The sequence below is a fragment of the Triticum urartu genome, chromosome 1A (genome assembly GCF_056163025.1).
Source record: "Triticum urartu cultivar PI428250 chromosome 1A, HENAU_Tu73, whole genome shotgun sequence".
NCBI classification, from domain to species: Eukaryota; Viridiplantae; Streptophyta; class Magnoliopsida; order Poales; family Poaceae; genus Triticum; species Triticum urartu.
In genome coordinates this window covers 22,072,900-22,097,359 of record NC_141873.1, presented here as the reverse complement: position 1 = coordinate 22,097,359, position 24,460 = coordinate 22,072,900, and the positions used below count along the sequence as shown (strand labels likewise).

The 24,460-nt window shown below is 42.6% G+C and overlaps 1 protein-coding gene across 1 annotated transcript; it reads left to right on the top strand.

The window, feature by feature from the left end:
- The first annotated feature begins 14,368 nt into the window (after positions 1 to 14,368).
- LOC147988603 (small polypeptide DEVIL 11-like) lies at positions 14,369 to 15,050 on the top strand. Its single transcript, XM_087543741.1, has one exon. The coding sequence runs from the start codon at positions 14,546 to 14,548 to the stop codon at positions 14,768 to 14,770; it is 225 nt and encodes a 74-aa protein (XP_087399867.1). The 5' UTR covers positions 14,369 to 14,545; the 3' UTR covers positions 14,771 to 15,050.
- Positions 15,051 to 24,460: the final 9,410 nt, after the last annotated feature.

The following is a 24,460-nucleotide window of genomic DNA, read 5'->3' as shown; positions in this document are numbered from 1 at the left end:
GCGAATGTGGGCTTCACACGGATTTGAGGTTTGCGGCCTGGGCCAATTTCTCAAGTCAACATGGGCCCAATTTCAAAACGGGAAGAATGTAGGAATTTATGAACAAAATTTTAAAAACGGGAACATTTTTTCAATTCGACATTTTTAAAAAATACAAACAATTTTTGAATTTGTGTAAAAATTAAAAAAGGGAGTATTTTTGAATTTATGAACAAATGTTGGAAAAAGGGAACATCTTTTGAAAAAATGAACATTTTGGACACAAGGGAACGTTTTTTCCATCTGTGAACAAAATTTAAAACTCTACTTTAGAAAAAAGCAAACATTGCGGACATTTATTGAATTTGTGAACAAAGTTTGGAAATAGGAACATTTTTGGAACCTATGAACACATTTTGAAAGGTGAACATTTTTTAATGATCAAGAATTGCTATTTTGAATTTGTGAATAAAATTTGAAACAGGAACATTTTTTGAACTTATGAACGTTTTTTTAAAATAAAAATTTATTGAATTTTCAAATATTTCTTGAAATTTCAGACAAATTTTGAAATTCTGAAAAATAAAAAATAGAAAGAAAAGGACTAGTAGAAAAGGAATTACAAAAGAAATGGGAAAAAGGAAAAAAAGAAATGGGAAAAGAGGAAAAAGAAAGTGAAATACAAGAAAATAAAAAGAAAAAATGAAATAGACAAAAAAATTGTTTTCGCTATTGGGCCTGGCACAAGAAAGACAACTCAACACACACGATTGATAAACCAAAAGCAGCGGACAACAGCAAGCAACAACTCATTAGAAAATAAACTTTGGATCTCAAAAAAAAATTAGAAAATAAACTAGCGTTGTTGGACCAATCTCATAGTAAGTTTGATGGTATGGTTCTAGACTTAGATGTGAAGTAACCCAACATGGTAGTTAATGAAATCCAACATGATAGTTAGGCCTAGAAATTAAGTGTATACATGATCGATTTCTAGTGTGTGTGTGTGTGTGGGGGGGGGGGGGGGGGGGGCGATAGCCCCCTTCTAGTGTGTGTGTGTGTGTGTGTAGGAAAGCTCCAACATTGCTTGCAGACAATTAATTTGTCTATTTTTAGGAATCCAAATTAGTATCTTCTGTCAAAGTCTGCAAATAAAGGTACATTCCTGGTAGCTTTATCCTCCTCGTCTCCTCCTTCTTTGTCCCCCTCATAACTAACAACTTGTCCACAAGGTATTGTCTGCAAGGGGAATCCTTTGATGGCAGATAACGAGGCCGATAACAGGGACCTTGCACACGATGTGGACGCAGAAAAATATTGTTGCATGTATTGTGTCCAGAGCTGTTCTGCTAATAATCACTGCAATTGGATGTTGCTACTACTTCCGACGCAAGAAGAACCTTCCACCTCCAAACGGTGCATGTCTTCTAACTACAGAAGCGTATAGTGTGCATTGTAGGTATGTGTTTTGGTCCAACTACCAATATTTTTCAACTTCCTGCGAAAAAAGAAACTGCAATAATATTTTGCAGTTGATTTAGCTCGTTGAACAACCCTCCTTTTATTGCAGCACCTGAAGAAGAAGAACTTGGCTTGATCGATTTCCAAGCAGTCCTTGCGAGATATACGCTATCCGAAATTGAAATGGCCATGAATGGATTGGAGAGAAGAATAGGCTCTGGAGGGTTGGCGAACATTTACTACAGAAAGTTGGCAGATGGTACAGAGGTTGCGGACAAATGTCTAGAGTTGGGGGGGGGGGGGGGGGGGGAGGGGGGCTATGGCTCCCTTTTGCCTAGGGAAGCTCCGCCACTGCTTGCAGATAATTTTCTATTAAAGTGCACAAATAAAGGCACACTTATGATAGCTTTCTCCTCCTCGACTCCTCCTTCTTTGCCCCCCCTCGGAACTTACACTTTGTCCCAGGGTTGTCTCCCTCAGGACTACCATTTTAAATTGACAGAAAACTATCACTCATTTATTAAGTTTGATTTCATTTGTGTACAAGTTATCCGCATAATTCCCTTTTCCTTTTTCATTTCAGAAATTATGTAAGAGATTCTTCAGATATTATTCACAACAGGCTTATAACATATGTTCTTGTCAAGATTGTTTGGCATAATTATAATACAAGATGATTAGCTACCTTTCTAAGGAGAAAGCTACCAGAAATGGACAAAAGCACACTAACCCTTAATTAAGGGTATATATATATTGGATTTTCTAGAATAGGTGCCTCAGGGAAACTCGCTTTGGCCCTAGGGAAGCATGCATTGGATATATTGTAGTGTATTGACACAAATGAAGTAGTCCATTTTGTGTGTCAAGTATAGTATAGCACTGTATCATTACAAACTTGCCTGGTTACTATTTCCTTACCAAAGTAAATCATTTGTATCAAAATAGGTATCACTCACTAACTCTCTCCCTCAACATGCAAACACGCCACCTCATCATGCAACATGCATAAGGAGTAGGTCTACCTCAACATGCAACCATGCATAGGAAAAAGCCCACTTCAACATGCATGAGAATTTCCATTCTATTATGCTATTTATAATTTTAATAAACATTCTAGAAATATAAAATAATCAAACATCATAACTTATATGTATTTTTAGTTCCAGTTCTCATATTATTACTCCGAGTATTCACATGTTCCATGAAACCAAATATCACTAAAATGTATTGGAGAACATTCTCTCAACAACATGCGGGGTATCATCTACTATCTTTAAATTAACTATGCTCCCTAATTACCAAGATCTCTCACGTGATTTATTTATCGATGATTTTTCTGTCGTCGCCACCACGCGTTTCACGATGATTCAATCTGGAGACCTCTTCCGGTACTTTGCCGGAAGGGTAAATCATCGCCGGAGGCATATTCACCAACCTCAGTGCCACCACGCCCATGTGTGAATAGTTCTCCTTGAACTACGGGTCCATAATAGTAGCTAGTTGGCATCTTCTCTCCCTTACGTCTCAATCAATGATCACATGTGCTGCCCTACATGATTGTATTCCATCTGATGTAATTCTCGGTGTGTTTGTTGCCGTGTCATGAATTATCCCTTTATGATCAGATCCATATACGGATTTATGTTGGATTCTTTTGTTTCTTTGTTGCATAAATTATAGACATATATGTTTGTCTATTATATTTCATGAGTTGCCCTTTAATTTTTAACACCCCAGTTTTTGTCACAGTACGTTGGATGACAAGTATGGACATACGAATGTCCTACCAAAAGCCTGATAAAATTCCTTTTTTTTCATGGGGGAGCGGGTGAGAACAAGTAGTAAACGATTCGGATGGTGAGGTGAGCATGCAAGCATGGGGTGGTTGCCCTCACCCGCCACCTTTTGGCGCTTCTGCTAAGCCACTTTTTAGGGAATATTATCTGGATTTGGCTATCCTCAACTACAAATTTTTAAAAATTTAAAACATGGCAACCACCTAAAAACTGGCTATCCCTAGCCACCCAACCAAACACACGCTTAATTATGCAAATGCATTACAATAATGCTACATTTAGAGTCAATAAAAGCCCATTTTATAACATACTACTTGATGAATATGAGTAATACAATAGGCTACACCAAAGTTGCTAGGTCAATATGCTGCCTACGGGATAATATGACAGTAAAAAATGTTCAATCCTTTGAGAAAGATGAGAAGTTTTTGCTTTTCTCTCCTTTAGTGGTGCAAAATTTTGATCGCTTTCACTTCTAGGCCGGTATACTGAGCCCTTACCCGAGCAATCTTTTGGAGTCACAACAGTTGCAACACAGTCATTGAACATGCATATGTAGGCCACTTTTTCTTCCATCCAATTTCAAGTCTTGTCATTCTTCAAAGAACAAACATAAAATAGAAACTATCACTCCTTACAACATATACCAATTAAGAGAGAGCAGAGCCCTAACTAATTAATTGATGCACAAGTTGTCTGTCATTCATTGTGAAACACTAGTTTGTATACATACATACATACATTTTTAAAGTGGAATATATTAATATAGCGAAGATACCAATTACACCTAGCCTCTGCACCTACAAGATATTGCAAAGACATCCACGATGCACATAGCTTAAGAAAAAAATTTAAAAGAAAGGAAAAAAATAAAGCTCCCACCATAGTGATCGAGTCCTCTCAGCAGCGACACAGAAACCACTGATACGTCTCCAACGTATCTATAATTTTTGATTGCTCCATGCTATATTATCTACTGTTTTGGACATTATTGGGCTTTATTATCCACTTTTATATTATTTTTGGGACTAACCTACTAACCGGAGGCCCAGTCCAGAATTGCTGTTTTTTTTGCCTATTTTAGGGTTCCGAAGAACAGGAATATCAAACGGAGTCCAAACGGAATGAAACCTTCGGGAACGTGATTTTCTCACCGAACATGATCCAGGAGACTTGGACCCTACGTCAAGCAACCAACAGGGAGGCCACGAGGTAGGGGGGCGCACCTACCCCCCCAGGCGCGTCCTCCACCCTCGTGGGCCCCCTGTTGCTCCACCGGCGTACTTCTTCCTCCTATATATACCTACGTACCCCCAAACGATCAGACATGGAGCCAAAACCCTAATTCCACCGCCGTAACTTTCTGTATCCATGAGATCCCATCTTGGGGCCTGTTCCGGAGCTCCGCCGGAGGGGGCATCGATCACGGAGGGCTTCTATATCAACACCATAGCCTCTCCGATGAAGTGTGAGTAGTTTACCTCAGACCTACGGGTCCATAATTATTAGCTAGATGGTTTCTTCTCTCTTTTTGGATCTCAATACAAAGTTCTCCCCCTCTCTTGTGGAGATCTATTCGATGTAATCTTCTTTTGCGGTGTGTTTGTTGAGACCGATGAATTGTGGGTTTATGATCAAGTTTATCTATGAACAATATTTGAATCATCTCTGAATTCTTTTATGTATGATTGGTTATCTTTGCAAGTCTCTTCGAATTATCAGTTTGGTTTGGCCTACTAGATTGATCTTTCTTGCAATGGGAGAAGTGCTTAGCTTTGGGTTCAATCTTGTGGTGTCCTTTCCCAGTGACAGTAGGGGCAGCAAGGCACGTATTGTATTGTTGCCATCGAGGATAACAAGATGGTTTTTTTATCATATTGCATGAATTTATCCCTCTACATCATGTCATCTTGCTTAAGGCGTTACTCTGTTTTTATGAACTTAATACTCTAGATGCATGCTGGATAGCGGTCGATGTGTGGAGTAATAGTAGTAGATGCAGGCAGGAGTCGGTCTACTTGTCTTGGACATGATGCCTATATACATGATCATACCTAGATATTCTCATAACTATGCTCAATTATGTCAATTGCTCAACAGTAATTCGTTCACCCACCGTAAAATACTTATGCTCTTGAGAGAAGCCACTAGTGAAACCTAAGGCCCCGGGGTCTATCTTCATCATATTAATTTTCCAATACTTAGTTATTTTCATTGCTTTTATTTTACTTTGCATCTTTATCATAAAAATACCAAAAATATTATCTTATCATATCTATCAGATCTCACTCTCGTAAGTGACCGTGTAGGGATTAACAACCCCTTATCGCGTTGGTTGCGAGGATTTATTTGTTTTGTGTAGGTGCGAGGGACTCGCGCGTAGCCTCCTACTAGATTGATACCTTGGTTCTCAAAAACTGAGGGAAATACTTACGCTACTTTGCTGCACCACCCTTTCCTCTTCAAGGGAAAACCAACGCAAGTGCTCAAGAGGTAGCAAGAAGGATTTCTGGCGCCGTTGCCGGGGAGGTCTATGCAAAAGTCAACATACCAAGTACCCATCACATACCCTTATCTCCCGCATTACATTATTTGCCACTTGCCTCTCGTTTTCCTCTCCCCACTTCACCCTTGTCATTTTATTCGCCCCCTCTCTCTCTCTCCCTAACCTCCCTCTCTTTCTCTATTTGTCGTTTTATTTGCCCGTTCCTTGTTTGCTTGTCACGATGGCTCAAGATAACACTAAATTGTGTGACTTTACCAATACCAACAACAATGATTTTATTAGCACTCCGATTGCTCCTCTTATCGATGCTGAATCTTGTGAAATTAATGCTGCCTTGCTGAATCTTGTCATGAAAGATCCGTTTTCCGGCCTTCCTAGTGAAGATGCCGCTACCCATCTAAATAGCTTCGTTGATTTGTGTGATATGCAAAAGAAGAAAGATGTGGATAATGATATTGTTAAATTGAAGCTATTTCCTTTTTCGCTTAGAGATCGTGCTAAAGCTTGGTTCTCGTCTTTGCCTAAAAATAGTATTGATTTGTGGAATAAGTGCAAAGATGCTTTTCTCTCTAAGTATTTTCCTCCCGCTAAGATCATCTCTCTTAGAAACGATATTATGAATTTTAAGCAACTTGATCATGAACATGTTGCACAAGCTTGGGAGAGGATGAAATTAATGATACATAATTGCCCTACTCATGGTTTAAATTTGTGGATGATTATACAAAAATTTTATGCCGGATTGAATTTTGCTTCTAGAAATCTTTTAGATTCGGCCGCGGGAGGCACTTTTATGGAAATCACTTTAGGAGAAGCTACTAAACTCCTAGATAATATTATGGTTAATTATTCTCAATGGCACACTGAAAGATCTACTAATAAGAAAGTTCATGCGATAGAAGAAATTAATGTTTTGAGTGGAAAGATGGATGAACTGATGAAATTATTTGCTAATAAAAGTGTTTCTTCTGATCCTAATGATATGCCTTTGTCTACTTTGATTGAGAATAATAATGAATCTATGGATGTGAATTTTATGGAAATTATAATAAAATGCCCTCTGATTTTGAATCTAATATTAAAGAATTATTACTTCGTAAAAGAATTTCAATGCTTTGATTGAAGAGAAATTGCTTAAAATTGATGAGTTGGCTAGGAACGTTGATAGAATTTCTCTTGATGTTGATTCTTTGAAACTTAGATCTATTCCACCTAAGCATGATATCAGTGAGTCTCTCAAAGCCATGATAATTTCCATTGATGAGTGCAAAGAAAGAACCGCTAGGATTCGTGCTAAGAAAGATCCCTTTATAAGAGCGTGTTCTTCTAGTTTCCATGATAATAAAGATGAAGATATAAAAGTTATTGATGTGTCCCCTATTAAATCTTTGTTTTGCAATATGAATCTTGATAATGATGGGACTGAATATGATCCACCTTTCCTAGAAGGCGTTCTAAAAATTCGGAGTTTTTAGATCTTGATGCTAAAATTGTTAAAAGTGGGATTGAAGAAGTCAAAACTTTAAATAGTTATGAACCCACTATTTTGGATTTCAAGGAATTTAATTATGATAATTGCTCTTTGATAGATTGTATTTCCTTGTTGCAATCCGTGCTAAATTCTCCTCATGCTTATAGCCAACATAAAGCTTTTACCAAACATATCGTTGATGCTTTGATGCAATCTTATGAAGAAAAACTTGAGTTGGAAGTTTCTATTCCTAGAAAACTTTATGATGAGTGGGAACCAACTATTAAAATTAAAATTAAAGATCATGAATGCTACGCTATGTGTGAGTTGGGTGCTAGTGTTTCCACAATTCCAAAGACTTCGTGTGATTTGTTAGGTTTCTGTGATTTCGATGATTGCTCTCTAAACTTGCACCTTGTAGATTCCACTATTAAGAAACCTATGGGAAGAATTAATGATGTTCTTATTGTTGCAAATAGGAATTATGTTCCCGTAGATTTTATCGTTCTTGATATAGATTGCAATCCTTCATGTCCTATTATTCTTGGTAGACCTTTCCTTAGAACATTGGTGCAATTATTGATATGAAGGAAGAAAATATTAGATTCCAATTTCCATTAAGGAAAGGCATGGAACACTTTCTTAGAAATAAAATTAAATTACCTTATGAATCTATTATGAGAGCCATTTATGGATTGCCTACCAAAGATGACAATACCTAGATCTATTCTTGCTTTTTATGCCTAGGGGCGTTCAACGATAGCGTTTGTTGGGAGGCAACCAAATTTTATTTTAATTCCTTGATTTTTTCTCCTGTTTAGTAATAAATAATTTATCTAGCCTCAGTTTTGGTTGTGTTTTTTTGTTTTTAATTAGTGTTTGTGCCAAGTAGAACCGTTGGGAAGACTTGGGGAAAGTCTTGTTAATCCTGCTGTAAAAAACAGAAACTTTAGCGCTCACGAGAACTGCTGCCATTTTTATTTGGAAAGTTCTATTTAGTTAATTATTGTTTCAGATGATTAATAGATAAATTACTCACATCCAGAAATTTATTTTAGAATTTTTGGGGTTTCAGATCTTGCGCTAGCTACAGATTACTACAGACTTTTCTGTTTTTGACAGATTCTGTTTTTCGTGTGTTGTTTGCTTATTTTGATGAATCTATGGCTAGTAAAATAGTTTATAAACCATAGAGAAGTTGGAATACAGTAGGTTTAACACAAATATAAATAAAGAATGAGTTAATTACAGTACCTTGAAGTGGTCTTTTGTTTTCTTTCGCTAATGGAGCTCACGAGATTTTCTACTTTGAGTTTTGAGTTGTGAAGTTTTCAAGTTTTGGGTAATGATTTGATGGATTATGGAACAAGGAGTTGCAAGAGCCTAAGATTGGGGATTCCCATGGCACCCCCAAGATAATCTAAGGACACCTAAAAGCCAAAGCTTGGGGATGCCCCGGAAGGCATCCCCTCTTTCGTCTACTTCTATCGGTCACTTTACTTGGGGATATATTTTTATTCACCACATGATATGTGTTTTCTTGGAGTGTCTTGTATGATTTGAGTCTTTATTTGTTAGTTCACCACAATCATACTTGCTGTACACACCTTTTGAGAGAGACACATATGATTCGGAAATTATTAGAATACTCTATGTGCTTCACTTATATCTTTTGAGTTATATAGTTTTGCTCTAGTGCTTCACTTATACCTTTTAGAGCACGGTGGTGGATTTGTTTTATAGAAACTATTGATCTCTCATGCTTCACTTAGATTATTTTGAGAGTATTAAATAGCATGGTAATTTGCTTAAATAATCCTATATGCTAGGTATACAAGATTAATAATAAAATTCTCTTATGAGTGTGTTGAATACTATGAGAAGTTTGATACTTGATAATTGTTTTGAGATATGGAGATGGTGATATTAGAGTCATGCTAGTTGAGTAGTTGTGAATTTGAGAAATACTTGTGTTAAAGTTTGTGATTCCCGTAGCATGCACGTATGGTGAACCGTTATGTGATGAAGTCGGAGCATGATTTATTTATTGATTGTCTTTCTTATGAGTGGCGGTCGGGGACGAGCGATGGTCTTTTCCTACCAATATATCCCCCTAGGAGCATGCGCGTAATACTTTGCTTTGATAACTTGTAGATTTTTGCAATAAGTATATGAGTTCTTCATGACTAATGTTGAGTCCATGGATCATACACACTCTCACCCTTCCACCATTGCTAGCCTCTCTAATACCGCGCACCTTTCGCCGGTATCATACACCTACCATATACCTTCCTCAAAACAACCACCATACCTACCTATCATGGTATTTCCATAGCCATTCCGAGAAATATTGCCATGCAACTTTCCACCGTTCTCTTTATTATGACACGCTCCATCATTGTCATATTGCTTTGCATGATCATGTAGTTGACATTGTATTTGTGGCAAAGCCACCGTTCATAATTCTTTCATACATGTCACTCATGAGTCATTGCATATCCCGGTACACTGCCGGAGGCATTCATATAGAGTCATATCTTGTTCTAAGTATCGAGTTGTAATTCTTGAGTTGTAAGAAAATAAAAGTGTGATGATCATCATTATTAGAGCATTGTCCCAAGTGAGGAAAGGATGATGGAGACTATGATTCCCCCACAAGTCGGGATGAGACTCCGGACAAAAAAAAAGAGGCCATAAAAAAGAGAAAAGGCCCAAATAAAAAATATGAGAGAAAAAGAGAGAAGGGACAATGCTACTATCCTTTTACCACACTTGTGCTTCAAAGTAGCACCATGATCTTCATGATAGAGAGTCTCCTATGTTATCACTTTCATATACTTGTGGGAATTTTTCATTATAGAACTTTGCTTGCATATTCCAATGACGGGCTTCCTCAAAATGCCCTAGGTCTTCGTGAGCAAGCAAGTTGGATGCACACCCACTTAGTTTCTTTTTGAGCATTCATATACTTATAGCTCTAGTGCATCCGTTGCATGGCAATCCCTACTCACTCACATTGATATCTATTGATGGGCATCTCCATAGCCCGTTGATACGCCTAGTTGATGTGAGACTATCTTCTCCATTTTTTCTCCTCCACAACCACCATTCTATTCCACCTAAAGTGCTATGTCCATGGCGCACGCTCATGTATTGCGTGAAGATTGAAAAAGTTTTGAGAATGTCAAAAGTATGAAACAATTGCTTGGCTTGTCATCGGGGTTGTGCATGATTTAAATACTTTGTGTGGTGAAGACAGAGCATAGCCAGACTATATGATTTTGTAGGGATAACTTTCTTTGGCCATGTTATTTTGAGGAGACATAATTGCTTAGTTAGTATGCTTGAAGTATTATTATTTTTATGTCAATATTGAACTTTTGTCTTGAATCTTTCGGATCTGAATATTCATACCACAATTAAGAAGAATTACATTGAAAATATGCCAAGTAGCATTCCACATCAAAAATTCTGTTTTTATCATTTACCTACTCGAGGACGAGCAGGAATTAAGCTTGGGGATGCTTGATACGTCTCCAACATATCTATAATTTTTGATTGCTCCATGCTATATTTTCTACTGTTTGGACATTATTGGGTTTTATTATCCACTTTTATATTATTTTTGGGACTAACCTACTAACCGGAGGCCCAGCCCAGAATTGCTGTTTTTTTTGCCTATTTTAGGGTTTCGAAGAAAAGGAATATCAAACGGAGTCCAAACGGAATGAAACCTTCGGGAACGTGATTTTCTCACCGAACATGATCCAGGAGACTTGGACCCTATGTCAAGCAACCAACAGGGAGGCCACGAGGTAGGGGGGCGAGCCTACCTCCCCCAGGCGCGCCCTCCACCCTCGTGGGCCCCCTGTTGCTCCACCGGCGTACTTCTTCCTCCCATATATACCTACGTACCCCCAAACGATCAGACACGGAGCCAAAACCCTCATTCCACCGCCGTAACTTTCTGTATCCACGAGATCCCATCTTGGGGTCTGTTCCGAAGCTCCGCCGGAGGGGGCATCGATCACGGAGGGTTTCTACATCAACACCATAGCCTCTTCGATGAAGTGTGAGTAGTTTACCTCAGACCTACGGGTCCATAGTTATTAGCTAGATGGCTTCTTCTCTCTTTTTGGATCTCAATACAAAGTTCTCCCCCTCTCTTGTGGAGATCTATTCGATGTAATCTTCTTTTGCGGTGTGTTTGTTGAGACCGATGAATTGTGGGTTTATGATCAAGTTTATCTATGAACAATATTTGACTCTTCTCTGAATTCTTTTATGTATAATTGGTTATCTTTGCAAGTCTCTTCGAATTATCAGTTTGGTTTGGCCTACTAGATTGATCTTTCTTGCAATGGGAGAAGTGCTTAGCTTTGGGTTCAATCTTGTGGCGTCCTTTCCCAGTGACAGTAGGGGCAGCAAGGCACGTATTGTATTGTTGCCATCGAGGGTAACAAGATGGTTTTTTTATCATATTGCATGAATTTATCCCTCTACATCATGTCATCTTGCTTAAGGCGTTACTCTGTTCTTATGAACTTAATACTCTAGATGCATGCTGGATAGCGGTCGATGTGTGGAGTAATAGTAGTAGATGCAGGCAGGAGTCGGTCTACTTGTCTTGGACGTGATGCCTATATGCATGACCATACCTAGATATTCTCATAACTATGCTCAATTATGTCAATTGCTCAACAGTAATTCGTTCACCCACCGTAAAATACTTATGCTCTTGAGAGAAGCCACTAGTGAAACCTATGGCCCCCGGGTCTATCGTCATCATATTAATCTTCCAATACTTAGTTATTTTCATTGCTTTTATTTTATTTTGCATCTTTATCATAAAAATACCAAAAATATTATCTTATCATATCTATCAGATCTCACTCTCATAAGTGACCATGTAGGGATTGACAACCCCTTATCACGTTGGTTGCGAGGATTTATTTGTTTTGTGTAGGTGCGAGGGACTCGCGCGTAGCCTCCTACTAGATTGATACCTTGGTTCTCAAAAATTGAGAGAAATACTTACGCTACTTTGCTGCACCACCCTTTCCTCTTCAAGGAAAAACCAACGCAAGTGCTCAAGAGGTAGCAACCACCACCAAATACAGCACCCAGAAAACATAAAATGTCTCCAAAACAACGCCTCCAAGAAGGAAACAGTGCAAAAGCGTCGTCGTTGCCCAATCCAATATCTTAGTTTTTCACCCTAGAGAAGTCAGAGCTCTCAAAACAATTCCTTCAGCAAGGCAATTGACAGGTACAGCCAATGAAGGCCAGACATTAGGTTTTCACCCTGAAAGTACCGGCTCGGCACCCCCACTTGACACAGCTGCTCCTGAGAGTTATCAAACACCTGGCTGACTCCTTCGCCTCGAAGGCCCCGTGCATCTAACTGATCCTTCAAACTCAGCCACCATGACCTCCTCCACAGCTGTCTACACCACAAAAATTGAGAAGCCGATATGTCCCATGGTGTCAACAAACCACAGAGCTTTGTGTCACCCTCATGGACCCTCGTAGGCTAAAATGGACGTGAGCGACCGAATTCTATCTGATCAAGATTTGGGCAAGATCTCCGACAGTAGTTCCGAAACATGTCGATGACCAGATCGAGGAGGACCGATAATGCAGGATGTTGCCGTGATGAGAGAGGAGCACGGGACCGCAACCTTTATTCATGGAAGCATGCCCCCACGCCGCCCCGATCCAGCCTGACCGCAGCCATGGTCGAGCACCAACCCACCCAAATGCAGATCGGGGGGATTAGCACCTCCACACGTTGTGGCACGTGCACAACTACCACGGTGCTCCCGCCGCCCTCAGACACCTGCAACATGTGTGGAGGAGTACAACGCTGTCAGCCGCCGCAACTCGACGGCAGCCGCTCAGGGACGCCAAGTCCCCGCTGCCGCCAGATCCGTGCGAGCTTTGCCCGGCGAAGACCATGGAGCGGCGGCAAGGGGAGGGGGAGCACGGGGGAGGCCTTGAGCGGGCGTGGATTAGCTGCCGCCTGAGTCATCCCAGGGAGGATGACGCGGGGGCCGAGTCCCGAGCTCTCCGGGGCATACATACATACATACATACATACATAGGCTCCACTTGCCCTTGAAAATATTTTTTTTGTTACAACTTGTTTTTTTAAGTGCTCAAACTAGCTATGGACACCAGATCCATCATGAGTAACATGTCTTTCCTTTTTTGGTTGACAATTAATTCCCTGAACTCAGGTTGGACACTATTTCGAACATTCTCCCCCTTTCTTTGTCGTCTCCTTGTTTTCCACCTCCTCCAACTATATATATTTGTCGTGTGTGTTCTTGTCGTGCGCATCTACCACCCTCCCTTATCCTCTTACCATTACATTTTTTTTCTCCTTGCGTGCGAGCCGAGCATTGGCTCCCCATAGGAGATAGTCGACAAGCGCCACCAAATAAGACACGACTCCACCCACACGGCTGGCGTGATAGGAGGACAACAGAGGGCACCCACAGCTTGAAGCAGATGTCTGTAATTTTTTTCTCAACATGGAACTTTTGGCTTGGGGATTTAATAGAAGTTTCATCGTTCTGAATTTGATTAATTAAAAGCCCGGTTTTTGATTGTTGAAAGTTTGGATTGGTGTAGATGAAATAATGCATCAACCAGAAAGTGTGTCTTGGCGCACAGTAGCTATTTCCGCACACGTTGTTTCTTGCCAAGAAAACTCAAATGGTATTTTTCCTTTTCGCCATCGTCGTCGAGCACCGATGCTTGCCGGCCGTCGCTGAAAAAGGAAGGGAAGGAGGCCCAGATCCAGTCCTCCAGAGTTCAGATTCTCCATTAGAGCAGAGATAGGAGGAAAAGCCATGTACTCCCAAATTTTAGATGGGTGGTTTGAAAACACATTCCCGCCTTAATTACAGCTTTGTCTTGCGCGCATGCATGCATGCACAAGCCAACAACGAACAGCTACCAGCAGTATACTTACTGACTAGAAAACGAGGTCAGTTACTTCTGGGTCTCCGGCAGTCCGTCCAAGATCGATTTCCGATGGCGAGCGTACGCTGGCGGCTGGCCAGTGGAAGCTGTAACGGACGCGCGCGGGCCCCACGGTCCCCGTCGCCGCCCGCCACGGCATCGGCCGCCGGCGAGGGGCACGCGCCCTCTCCGTACGTCGTCCTCTTGGTGGTACCCACGCTCACGATAAGATCGACAGGTTGAGAGAAGCAAGCCACTGCATTCACTCCCATTCATGCACCACTCTCCTCTCCTCTATATACATCCATCTCCGGTTGTCGATCTCGCCGGTAAAATACATCGCTCCAAGAAGATAGGAGGAGGATGGAGTCGGCGAGGCCGTCCTCCGCCGAGACGACGACGGCGTCGACGGGCGGCATCACCGGCCGTCGGCTGCTCGTGAGGAGCTACTCCGCCGGAAGCAGCAGCGGCGGCCGCGTGAGGGCGCGGGTGGTGCGGCTGAGGAGGAAGGTCAGGGAGCACCGGGCGCGATTCTACATCGCGCGCCGCTGCCTCCACATGCTCCTCTGCTGGCGCGACGACACATGATGCCATCCGGCCTCGTCGCCCGTCCAATCTCCATCGCCACTTCCATACAGCTCGGCCGGCTAAGTAAGCTCGCTCGCTCGGTAGCTCCGCGGGTCACTCCGTTTGATTAGTTCTGTCCTCCCTGTTGTTGATTCTCTGTACAATTAGCAAGCCCGGCGGCCTGTTGATCGATCGAGCTTATGAATAACACCCGAGACAATGTTGTCAAGTTGTTGTGTTCCTCGTTTCGTTTTGTTTTATGGTCACTGATGACACACTGTTGGTGGTTTCTACGTTACCACACTTTTTCTTCGTCACTTACTACTTACTAGCATGATACACCGCGTACTTAAATGTGTAATTGGTAGAGAAATTCGTGGGATTATTGCATCTTTCGATCCATCGCGCGTATGCCTTGCTCGTTAGTCTCGTGTTGTGGAGACGTGTGCAATTGTTCGGTCAAATCTCATCTGCATTATGGCCGTATGCATCGTCCTGATGCAGAGGCCGGGGTTATCCTTCTTTTCGAAAAAAGTGCTCATCTACATGCAGCATGCATTCAATGAGTTGCTAAAACGGATAAATTCGACATTATGTGATCGTTCAGAATTCTGTGATTACAGAAGGGTACAGAGTATTGCTGTTTGTAAGTTTCCAAAGGATTAGCTGGACCGACCTTGCAAATTGAAGCGATGACCGCTGAGTTGGCAATGATAAAAGAATGACAGCTAATTCATGATCCCCGCATTCAATTCCGGCATGAAAATTTTCCATTTCAGGCAGGTGCCTTTCCTCCGCAATACTTCCTTTTTTGGAAATATTCTCAAATTACAGCGAAAATGTAGACAACTTCCATTCTTCGACTTCCAACTAAGACAACTTTCAACCAATTCAACACATTTTGACCTAGTATTTCTTTTCTCCCAAAATATTCACTTCCCAGTATGGGGGCACCGTCCTCAATATTTCCTTTTTTGGAAATATTCTCAGATTTCAACACATTTTCAACATCCAAGTAACAAAAATTTCAACACATTTCCCCGGTATAGTTCAATTCCAACATGGTTTCCTTTTTCATTTTGGGCAGGTGCATTTCCTCCCCAATATCTCTTTTCTGGCAATAATATTCTGAAATTCCAACCAAAATGTAGACACGTTTCATTTTTCGACTTCACTACAGGAAAATCACACGCTGCCGAGTATCTCAAAGTAATCCGAGTGTCAAAACACAGGTACTCGACTTAAATCGTGTAAGCAGAAAATGGTTCCAAGTACACGCCGTAAAAGTAACAAAACCGGCTTACATAGGAGTAAGCCGAGAGTCCGTTGAAAAAGATCTCGGCTTACACAACATGCTAGGCACAAATTTAAAAAGCACACGGCTTAAATAGGTCTGTTGGCAACGTTCGCTGCCACGTGGCCACCGTCGGTGCAATTAATGAAGGAAATATGCCCTAGAGGCAATAATAAAGTTATTATTTATTTCCTTATATCATGATAAATGTTTATTATTCATGCTAGAATTGTATTAACCAGAAACATAATACATGTGTGAATACATAGACAAACAAAGTGTCACTAGTATGCCTCTACTTGACTAGCTCGTTAATCAAAGATGGTTATGTTTCCTAACCATGAACAATGAGTTGTTATTTGATTAACAGGATCACATCATTAAGTGAATGATCTGATTGACATGAACCATTCCATTAGCTTAGCACCCGATCGTTTAGTATGTTGCTATTGCTTTCTTCATGACTTATACATGTTCCTATGACTATGAGATTATGCAACTCCCGTTTGCCGGAGGAACACTTTGTGTGCTACCAAACGTCACAACGTAACTGGGTGATTATAAAGGAGCTCTACAGGTGTCTCCAAAGGTAAATGTTGGGTTGGCGTATTTCGAGATTAGGATTTGTCACTCCGATTGTCGGAGAGGTATCTCTGGGCCCTCTCGGTAATGCACATCACTTAAGCCTTGCAAGCATTGCAACTAATGAGTTAGTTGCGGGATGATGTATTACAGAACGAGTAAAGAGACTTGCCGGTAACGAGATTGAACTAGGTATTGGAATACCGACGATCGAATCTCGGGCAAGTAACATACCGATGACAAAGGGAACAACGTATGTTGTTATGCGGTCTGACCGATAAAGATCTTCGTAGAATATGTAGGAGCCAATATAAGCATCCAGGTTCCGCTATTGGTTATTGACCGGAGACGTGTCTCAGTCATGTCTACATTGTTCTCGAACCCGTAGGGTCCGCACGCTTAAGGTTACGATGACAGTTTTATTATGAGTTTATGCATTTTGATGTACCGAAGTTTGTTCGGAGTCCCGGATGTGATCACGGACATGACGAGGAGTCTTGAAATGGTCGAGACATAAAGATTGATATATTGGAAGCCTATGTTTGGATATCGGAAGTGTTCCGGGTGAAATCGGGATTTTACCGGAGTACCGGGAGGTTACCGGAACCCCCCGGGAGCTATATGGGCCATAGTGGGCCTTAGTGGAAAAGAGAAGGGGCAGCTCAAAGTGGGCCGCGCGCCCCTCCCCTCCCTTGGTCCGAATAGGACAAGGAGAGGGGGCCGGCCACCCTCTCTCTTTTCCCCCCTCCACGAATCCTATTCCAACTAGGATTGGGGGGGGGGGGGAATCCTACTCCCAGAGGGAGTAGGACTCTCCTGGCGTGCCTCTCCTAGGCCGGCCGCACCCCCCCTTTAGTCCTTTATATACGGAGGCAGGGGCACCCCAGAAATACACAAGTTGATCCACGTGATCTTATTCTTAGCCGTGTGCGGCGCCCCCTGCCACCATAGTCCTCGATAATATTGTAGCGGTGCTTAGGCGAAGCCCTGCGACAGTAGTACATCAAGATCGTCACCACGCCGTCGTGCTGACGGAACTCTTCCCCGACACTTTGCTGGATCGGAGTCCGGGGATCGTCATCGAGCTGAACGTGTGCTAAAACTCGGAGGTGCCGTAGTTTCGGTGCTTGATCGGTCGGGCCGTGAAGACGTACGACTACATCAACCAAACGCTTCCGTTGTCGATCTACAAGGTACGTAGATCACACTCTCCCCTCGTTGCTATGCATCACCATGATCTTGCGTGTGCGTAGGAATTTTTTGAAATTACTACGTTCCCCAACAGTGGCATCCGAGCCTAGGTTTTATATGTTGATGTTATATGCACGAGTAGAACACAAGTGAGTTGTGGGCGATATAAGTCATACTGCTTACCAGCATGTCATACTTTGGTTCGGTGGTATTGTTGGACGAAGCGGCCTGGACCGACATTACGCGTACGCTTACGCGAGACCGGTTCTCCCGACGTGCTTTGCACGTAGGTGGCTTGCGGGTGACAGTTTCTCCAACTTTAGTTGAATCGAGTGTGGCTACGCCCGGTCCTTGCGAAGGTTAAAACATCACCAACTTGACAAACTATCGTTGTGGTTTTGATGCGTAGGTAAGATTGGTTCTTGCTTAAGCCCGTAGCAGCCACGTAAAACTTGCAACAACAAAGTAGATGACGTCTAACTTGTTTTTGTAGAGCATGTTGTGATGTGATATGGTCAAGACATGATGCTAAATTTTATTGTATGAGATGATCATGTTTTGTAACCGAGTTATCGGCAACTGGCAGGAGCCATATGGTTGTCGCTTTATTGTATGCAATGCAATCGCGCTGTAATGCTTTACTTTATCACTAAACGGTAGAGATAGTCGTGGAAGCACAAGCTTGGCGAGACGACAACGATGCTACGATGGAGATAAAGGTGTCGCGCCGGTGACGATGGTGATCACGACGGTGCTTCGGAGATGGAGATCACAAGCACAAGATGATGATGGCCATATCATATCACTTATATTGATTGCATGTGATGTTTATATTTTATGCATCTTATCTTGCTTTGATTGACGGTAGCATTATAAGATGATCTCTCACTAAATATCAAGAAGTGTTCTCCCTGAGTATGCACCGTTGCGAAAGTTCTTCGTGCTGAGACAGCACGTGATGATCGGGTGTGATAGGCTCTACGTTCAAATACAACGGGTGCAAAACAGTTGCACACGCGGAATACTCAGGTTATACTTGACGAGCCAAGCATATACAGATATGGCCTCAGAACACGGAGACCGAAAGGTCGAGCGTGAATCATATAGTAGATATGATCAACATAGTGATGTTCACCAATGAAACTACTCCATCTCACGTGATGATCGGACATGGTTTAGTTGATTTGGATCACGTAATCACTTAGAGGATTAGAGGGATGTCTATCTAAGTGGGAGTTCTTTAAGTAAATTAACTGAACTTAAATTTATCATGAAACTTAGTACCTGATAAGTATCTTGCTTGTTTATGCTTGTTTGTAGATAGATGGCTCGTGCTGTTGTTCCGTTGAATTTTAATGCGTTCCTTGAGAAAGCAAAGTTGAAAGATAATGGTAGCAATTACATAGACTGGGTCTGTAACTTGAGGATTATCCTCATTGCTGCACAGAAGAATTACGTCCTGGAAGCACCGCTGGGTGCCAGGCCTGCTGCTGGAGCAACGCCGGATGTTATGAACGTCTGGCAGAGCAAAGCTGATGACTACTCAATAGTTCAGTGTGCCATGCTTTACGGCTTAGAATCGGGACTTCAACGACGTTTTGAACGTCATGGAGCATATGAGATGCTCCAGGAGTTGAAGTTAATATTTCAAGCAAATGCCCGGATTGAGAGATATGAAGTCTCCAATAAATTCTATAGCTACAAGATGGAGGAGAACAGTTCTGTCAGTGAGCATATACTCAAAATGTCTGCGTATAATAATCACTTGATTCAATTGGGAGTTAATCTTCCAGATGATTGCGTCATTGACAGAATTCTCCAATCACTGCCACCAAGCTACAAGAGCTTCGTGATGAACTATAATATGCAAGGGATGAACAAGACTATTCCCGATCTCTTCGCAATGCTAAAAGCTGCGGAGGTAGAAATCAAGAAGGAGCATCAAGTGTTGATGGTCAACAAGACCACTAGTTTCATGAAAAAGGGCAAAGGGAAGAAGAAGGGGAACTTCAAAAAGAACGGCAAGCAAGTTGCTACTCAAGAGAAGAAACCCAAACCTGGACCTAAGCCTGAAACTGAGTGCTTCTACTGCAAGTAGACTGGTCACTGGAAGCGGAACTGCCCCAAGTATTTGGCGGATAAGAAGGATGGCAAGGTGAACAAAGGTATATGTGATATACATGTTATTGATGTGTACCTTACTAATGCTCGCAGTAGCACCTGGGTATTTGATACTGGTTCTGTTGCTAATATTTGCAACTCGAAACAGGGACTACGGATTAAGCGAAGATTGGCTAAGGACGAGGTGACGATGCGCGTGGGAAACGGTTCCAAAGTCGATGTGATCGCAGTCGGCACGCTACCTCTACATCTAACTTTGGGATTAATATTAGACCTAAATAATTGTTATTTGGTGCCAGCGTTAAGCATGAACATTATATCTGGATCTTGTTTAATGCGAGACGGTTATTCATTTAAATCTGAGAATAATGGTTGTTCTATTTATATGAGTAATATCTTTTATGGTCATGCACCCTTAAAGAGTGGTCTATTTTTATTAAATCTCGATAGTACACTAGTAGAAAACAGGGCTATGGTCCAGGCCGGCTCAGCCCATTAGTCCCGGTTCAGTGTAGAACCGGGACTAATGTGTGCATTGGTCCCGGTTCGTGAGCCCAGGGGGCCGGCCGGGCCACGTGGGCCATTGGTCCCAGTTCGTCTGGACCTTTTGGTCCCGGTTGGTGGGACGAACCGGGACCAATGGGCCTCGCTCCTGGCCCACCACCATTGGTCCCGGTTGGTGGCCTGAACCGGGACCAAAGGCTCTCCTTAATCCCGGTTCATGCCACCAACCGGGACCAATGAGGTGCCTATATATACCCTCGCCCGCGAGCAGAGCACTCCAGTGCTCTGTTTTTCTCTGGCCGGCGAGGGGAGGGGTTTGTGGTGCTCTAGCTCACCTCCTATGCACATGAGGTGTTCGATGGAATGCCCGAGCCACACTACTTAAACTTTCTCCTCTCGAAGCTCGACCTCCAAGCTCCATTTTCCTCGAGATTTGTCTAGATTTAGCGGTCCGTCACGCCCCGTCCCCGTCTTCACCGCCGTCGATCACCCGCGCTGATCTCATCACCGACACCACCGTGGTGAGCCTCTTGTTCTTATCTTCTTTCTGAAAGGAAAAATATTCTTACTTGTCTGTTTAGATAGATACTTGTATCATTTTCTTACATTTATTATTGCATCTTATATAGTGCGATGGTTTTGGTATCCGCCCCCGTCGGCCCTCGTCCTGTCTATGATTCGGATTTGGTATGTATATTATCTTCATAACTATTGGTTCATTTATTGTTTATGAAAATTATGCCGACCAACGTGACATAGATTTTATTTATCTAGGATGTATGTGAATCGGAAATGCCAACCGACCCTATTGTCGAGAGGTTAAATTTAGTTGAAGAAGAAAACAATTTGTTGAAGGAAAAAATAAAAAAAATTGAGGAGGAGAAGATGATATTGGAGTTGCATGTTGCGGATGTCGTCGATGATCACAAGATCAAGATGGATGCAATGCGCTTGAAGATTAGAAAGATTAGAAAATATGCCATTCATACCGAGGCTTGGTATCATTATGCCGTTGGATCAATTGTTACCTTGGTTGCGATTATGATCGCATTTGTTTTCGCATTGAAATGTTTTACATAGTTTCAATGTATGGTTTAATTAATTAGATGCTCTGGAGAGCTATATGTTGTTAGATGAGAACTATGTATGCACTTTGGTTTTAATGTGATGATGAACTTCTATTAATTTGGACACTTAATTATATATAATGCACGCAGATGAACCGGCAATGGATGTACGGTGACAGACACACCCGCGAGTACATTAAGGGTGTGCATGAGTTTCTCAATGCGGCTGAGGCAAACAAGCAGAATGGTTTTATGTGTTGTCCATGCACTGAATGTGGGAATACGAGGTCTTACTCTAACCAGAAAATCCTTCACTCCCACCTGCTTTACAAGGGTTTCATGCCACACTATAATGTTTGGACGAGGCACGGAGAAATAGGGGTTATGATGGAAGACGGCGAAGAAGAAGAGTACGATGACAACTATGTGCCCCCTGAATACGGTGATGCTGCAACGGGGGGAGCTGGTGAAGATCAAGAGGAACCAGACGATGTGCCCAATGATGCTGCCACGGGTGAAGCTACTGAAGATCAAGAGGAACTAGACGATGTGCCCGATGATGATGATCTCCGCCGGGTCATTGTCGATGCAAGGACGCAATGCATTAGTCAAAACGAGAATCTGAAGTTCGATCGCATGTTAGAGGATCACAAAAAAGGGTTATACCCCAATTGCGAAGATGGAAACACAGAGCTCGGTACCGTACTAGAATTGCTGCAGTGGAAGGCAGAGAATGCTGTGGTTGACAAAGGATTTGAGAAGCTACTGAAAATATTGAAGAAGAAGCTTCCAAACGATAACGAATTGCCCGACAGTACATACGCAGCAAAGAAGGTCGTATGCCCTCTAGGATTGGAGGTGGAGAAGATACATGCATGCCCTAATGACTGCATCCTCTACCGCGGTGCATACAAGGATCTGAACGCATGCCCGGTATGCGGTGCGTTGCGGTATAAGATCAGACGAGATGACCCTGGTGATGTTGACGGCGAGCCCCTCAGGAAGAGGGTTCCTGCGAAGGTGATGTGGTATGCTCCTATAATACCACAGTTGAAATGTCTGTTCAGAAACGAAGAGCATGCCAAGTTGATGCGATGGCACAGTGAGAACCGAAAGAAAGATGGGAAGTTGAGAGCACCCGCTGACGGGTCGCAGTGGAGAAAAATCGAGAGAAAGTACTGGGATGAGTTTGCAAAGGACCCAAGGAATGTATGGTTTGCTTTAAGCGCGGATGGCATTAATCCTTTCGGGGAGCAGAGCAGCAATCACAGCACCTGGCCCGTGACTCTATGTATGTATAACCTTCCTCCTTGGATGTGCATGAAGCGGAAGTTCATTATGATGCCAGTTCTCATCCAAGGCCCTAAGCAACCCGGCAACGAAATTGATGTGTACCTAAGGCCATTAGTTGAAGAACTTTTACAGCTGTGGAATGGAAACGGTGTACGTACGTGGGATGAGCACAGACAGGAGGAATTTAACCTTAAGGCGTTGCTGTTCGTGACCATCAACGATTGGCCCGCTCTCAGTAACCTTTCAGGACAGACAAACAAAGGATACCACGCATGCACGCACTGTTTAGATGACACTGAAAGTATATACCTGGACAAATGCAGGAAGAATGTGTACCTGGGCCATCGTCGATTTCTTCCGACCAACCATCAATGTCGAAAGAAAGGCAAGCATTTCAAAGGCGAGGCAGATCACCGGAAGAAGCCCGCCATGCGCACCGGTGTTCACGTGCTTGCTATGGTCAATGATTTACACTACGTAATCTTTGGAAAGGGTCCCGGTGGACTAGCTGTTCCGAATGACGCTGAGGGACACGCACCCATGTGGAAGAAGAAATCTATATTTTGGGACCTACCCTACTGGAAAGACCTAGAGGTCCGCTCCTCAATCGACGTGATGCACGTGATGAAGAACCTTTGCGTGAACCTGCTAGGCTTCTTGGGCGTGTATGGGAAGACAAAAGATACACCCGAGGCACGAGAGGACCTGCAACGTTTGCACGAAAAAGACGGCATGCCTCCGAAGCAGTATAAAGGTCCTGCCAGCTACGCTCTTACGAAAGAAGAGAAAGAAATCTTCTTTGAATGCCTGCTCAGTATGAAGGTCACGACTGGCTTCTCGTCGAATATAAAGGGAATAATAAATATGCCAGAGAAAAAGTTTCAGAACCTAAAGTCTCATGACTGCCACGTGATTATGACACAACTGCTTCCGGTTGCATTGAGGGGGCTTCTACCGGAAAACGTTCGATTAGCCATTGTGAATCTATGTGCATTCCTCAATGCAATCTCTCAGAAGGTGATCGATCCAGAAATCGTACCAAGGCTAAGGAGTGATGTGGCGCAATGTCTTGTCAGTTTCGAGCTGGTGTTCCCACCATCCTTCTTCAATATCATGGCGCACGTCCTAGTTCATCTAGTCGACGAGATTGTCATCCTGGGGCCCGTATTTCTACACAATATGTTCCCTTTTGAGAGGTTCATGGGAGTCCTAAAGAAATATGTCCGTAACCGCGCTAGGCCAGAAGGAAGCATCTCCATGGGCCATCAAACAGAGGATGTTATCGGGTTTTGTGTTGACTTCATTCCTGGCCTTAACAAGATAGGTCTCCCTAAATCGCGGTATGAGGGGAGACTGACTGGAAAAGGCACTCTGGGAAGAGACTCAATAATATGCAGGGACGGATATTCTTGGTCTCAAGCACACTACACAGTTCTATAGAACTCTACCTTGGTGACCCCGTATGTCGATGAACACAAGAACAGTCTGCGCTCCAAACACCCGGAGCAGTGCGATGACTGGATTACATGTGAACACATCAGGACTTTCAGCAGTTGGTTGGAAACACGTCTCAGAGGTGACAACACTGTTTGTGATGAGTTGTACTTGTTGTCCAGGGGACCATCTTTGACTGTATTGACTTACAAAGGATACGAGATA

Excerpts from the sequence above, each read along its gene's own strand:
- LOC147988603 (XM_087543741.1), top strand. The coding sequence starts at position 14,546 with ATGGAGTCGGCGAGGCCGTCCTCCGCCGAGACGACGACGGCGTCGACG.